This window comes from Porites lutea, chromosome 10 (assembly GCF_958299795.1).
Source record: "Porites lutea chromosome 10, jaPorLute2.1, whole genome shotgun sequence".
NCBI lineage: Eukaryota > Metazoa > Cnidaria > Anthozoa > Scleractinia > Poritidae > Porites > Porites lutea.
This window is the reverse complement of record NC_133210.1, coordinates 32,711,880-32,714,379: the sequence shown is the minus strand read 5'-3', so window position 1 is coordinate 32,714,379 and position 2,500 is coordinate 32,711,880. Positions and strand designations below refer to the sequence as shown.

Sequence of the window (2,500 nt, the reverse complement as noted above, 5' to 3'; positions counted from 1 at the left end):
CGCTAATTATTCTTCATGAAAATATTTGTGACCCCATCTTGAACAGCTATGATTTGTTTGAAGGTTACGTGTGGAAGAAAGGTCAACAGCAGGGGACTGGTACACAAGTGGATCTTATGAACTTCATAACAAACATTCGAATGTTAGAAGCAAATGCTTATGGTGTATGGAACAGTCACATCTTAAAGAAATATGAAAACGACGAGGAAAGGCAAAAAATGGAGACAAACAATATTCAAATGAAGATCGACAATGTGGCAAAACGAGAAAATGCAGCAATCGCTAGAGCATTTACAAGAATAACTGATTATCAAGGTTTGTTAATATAAACTATAGAAATCAGTAGTGAATAATGTTTAGGCCCCAGGTGGACATGAAAACTCATGAAACTACTTTAAGCCTTTTGGCTATTCCTTACGAACAACAAGCGGATTATTTTTTGGTCTCTTTGTATCAGTAATGTATCCTGCTAGCTTCCTGCTGAAGGCAGTGAACTTTTGTAAGGTTTTTACTTGCCTGTCTTCCTCTTATAACGAGGAGACTGATTGTCAACATTGTTTGTTGGGGCTATGAAAGCCAGAAGGTGGTTATTGATAAGTTCTTGCCGTGTGCTGAAGTGGATCTATTGCAAGTGCTCCTCAAATGCACCGAGATCACCTTAGGGATACTGACTTACTGTAACTTTGTAACTTTACTTTGTAACTTTATTTGATTTACCACAAAATACAAATAACGAAAAAACAAGACAGTTACACAAAAGCAAATGAAAGTGGCGAGGAAGCCCAAAAAGAAACCATGAGGCTTATAGACATTGGGCTCCCTCAGAGTAAAAATAAAGTTAACAGTAACGGTAAGGCCAGGATCGAAAGCAAAATACAATGAAGGTAAGTATAAATTAACTAATTACATAGACTGAGTTGACAAAATGTAAGGCATGGTACAAGTAACAATAAGTATAAAAATAATATCAGACATGGAAGAAATATAACTATTTACTACAAGATTTATAACTAATAATTCATATATAACTTTTTTTTCAATTTCGTTTTGAATAAGTGGAGAGAATTAGATTCTTTAATATCATTTTATATAGTGTTATAATAAGTAGGTCCTTGGAAACTGACAGAAAATTTACGAAGGTTTGTTCTACAAGAAGGAAGGTGAAAATCGTTCGCGTGTCTAGTGGCATAGTTATGGACTTGTTTGTTTAAAGAAAAATAATTGTTGAACTTTGAAGGCAAAAGAGAATGGTTAAGAGAAAACATAAGTTTACCTAATTCTAGCTGTCTAATATCGGAAAGTTTTAGTAGCTCTAATTCTTTGAAAATAGGGTCTGAATGAGAATCGAAAGTTGATTTAGAAATAATTCTGATAACTCGCTTTTGCAAAGAGACAAGACGGCGAAGATTGGTTTTGTACGTAGATCCCCAGACAATAATACAGTAATTAAGATAAGGATAAACTAAACAATAATAAAGAGTTTTTAGACACGGTTTAGGTAGAAAAAATGTTGCTCTATTAATTACACCTATTGATTTCGAGATTTTACGAGCTACTTGAGAAATGTGCGGTTTCCAAGACAGATGCTGCCGCCTTTGTTAGTTCTCTGTTTAACCTGTGCCTATTTAACTCTTTTCCGTTTAGGGACTCCCGCCTTTGGAAGGATCCGTTGGACACATGTGTTTGAAAATACAATTGGTTATGATATCCTTGGAAATCCCATAAAAAAGAAATTTGACAGGTTTGAAAACAATTATTGATTGTTTTATGGCTGTCGAACAGATAACATTGCATTCAGCGAAGCCAACAATCAGATAATGATTTTAAAATAAACCAGTGGAAAAGTTATACAAACTTGTAAATAATAACCTAAATTCTCAAGTTAACTCCAATTTTAGTGACTGTTTAGCTTTTTATTCGTATTATTTATTTATTTATTTATTTATTTTTAATTAACTCCCTTCTCTATCTGTATAATGTCTTCTTTGTCTTCTTTGCGCAACGCGTGAAATTGTTCCTTTTCCTGGTGATTGCCTGCATTATTATTTACCAGATATTCGCAAACGTCTACTGAACTAATTTTGGCCAACGCTAGCTGCTGGTTGTGAAGAATAAGCCGGGGGAGCTGAGCCAATCAGAAATTAAACGGAGAAATATACAAAAATAAAATAGGCGATATTACTGAAACTATGCAATTTACAAAGGCAAAACAATTTGAAAAGAGTTAAACTAAAGATAGCCTTCAACTTCATTCTAAGTTTTCTTAGTTCAAAGTTGTATATAGTTACGCTACATTATAAGGTTTCTTACGTTGATCCCTTTAAATTTTGTTGAATATTTGCGTGGATAGACCTCAATTTTTGTCTCCTTCAAGGTTCCTGTGGTACGGTATTTAAATTACTGATGAATTAAATGTACCATACAGTGACACGGGCTACAATCTTGAAAACAAGTACATTTTTAATTTCTTTAAACAGGTGTTTGACTAATATTGGTGGAA

The 2,500-nt window shown here is 33.8% G+C and overlaps 1 protein-coding gene across 1 annotated transcript in view; it reads left to right on the top strand.

Annotated features, from left to right (window-relative positions):
* The window catches only part of LOC140951076 (uncharacterized), a 5,873-nt gene that overhangs the window by 2,619 nt on the left and 754 nt on the right, over positions 1-2,500 (top strand). The window contains exons 3-5 of the mRNA XM_073400299.1: positions 1-315; positions 1,645-1,741; positions 2,478-2,500. The exon at positions 1-315 is cut by the window's left edge and continues 31 nt beyond it; the exon at positions 2,478-2,500 is cut by the window's right edge and continues 754 nt beyond it. Of these exons, the coding sequence (XP_073256400.1) occupies positions 1-315; positions 1,645-1,741; positions 2,478-2,500 (435 nt within the window). The remainder of the gene's footprint in view (positions 316-1,644; positions 1,742-2,477) is intronic.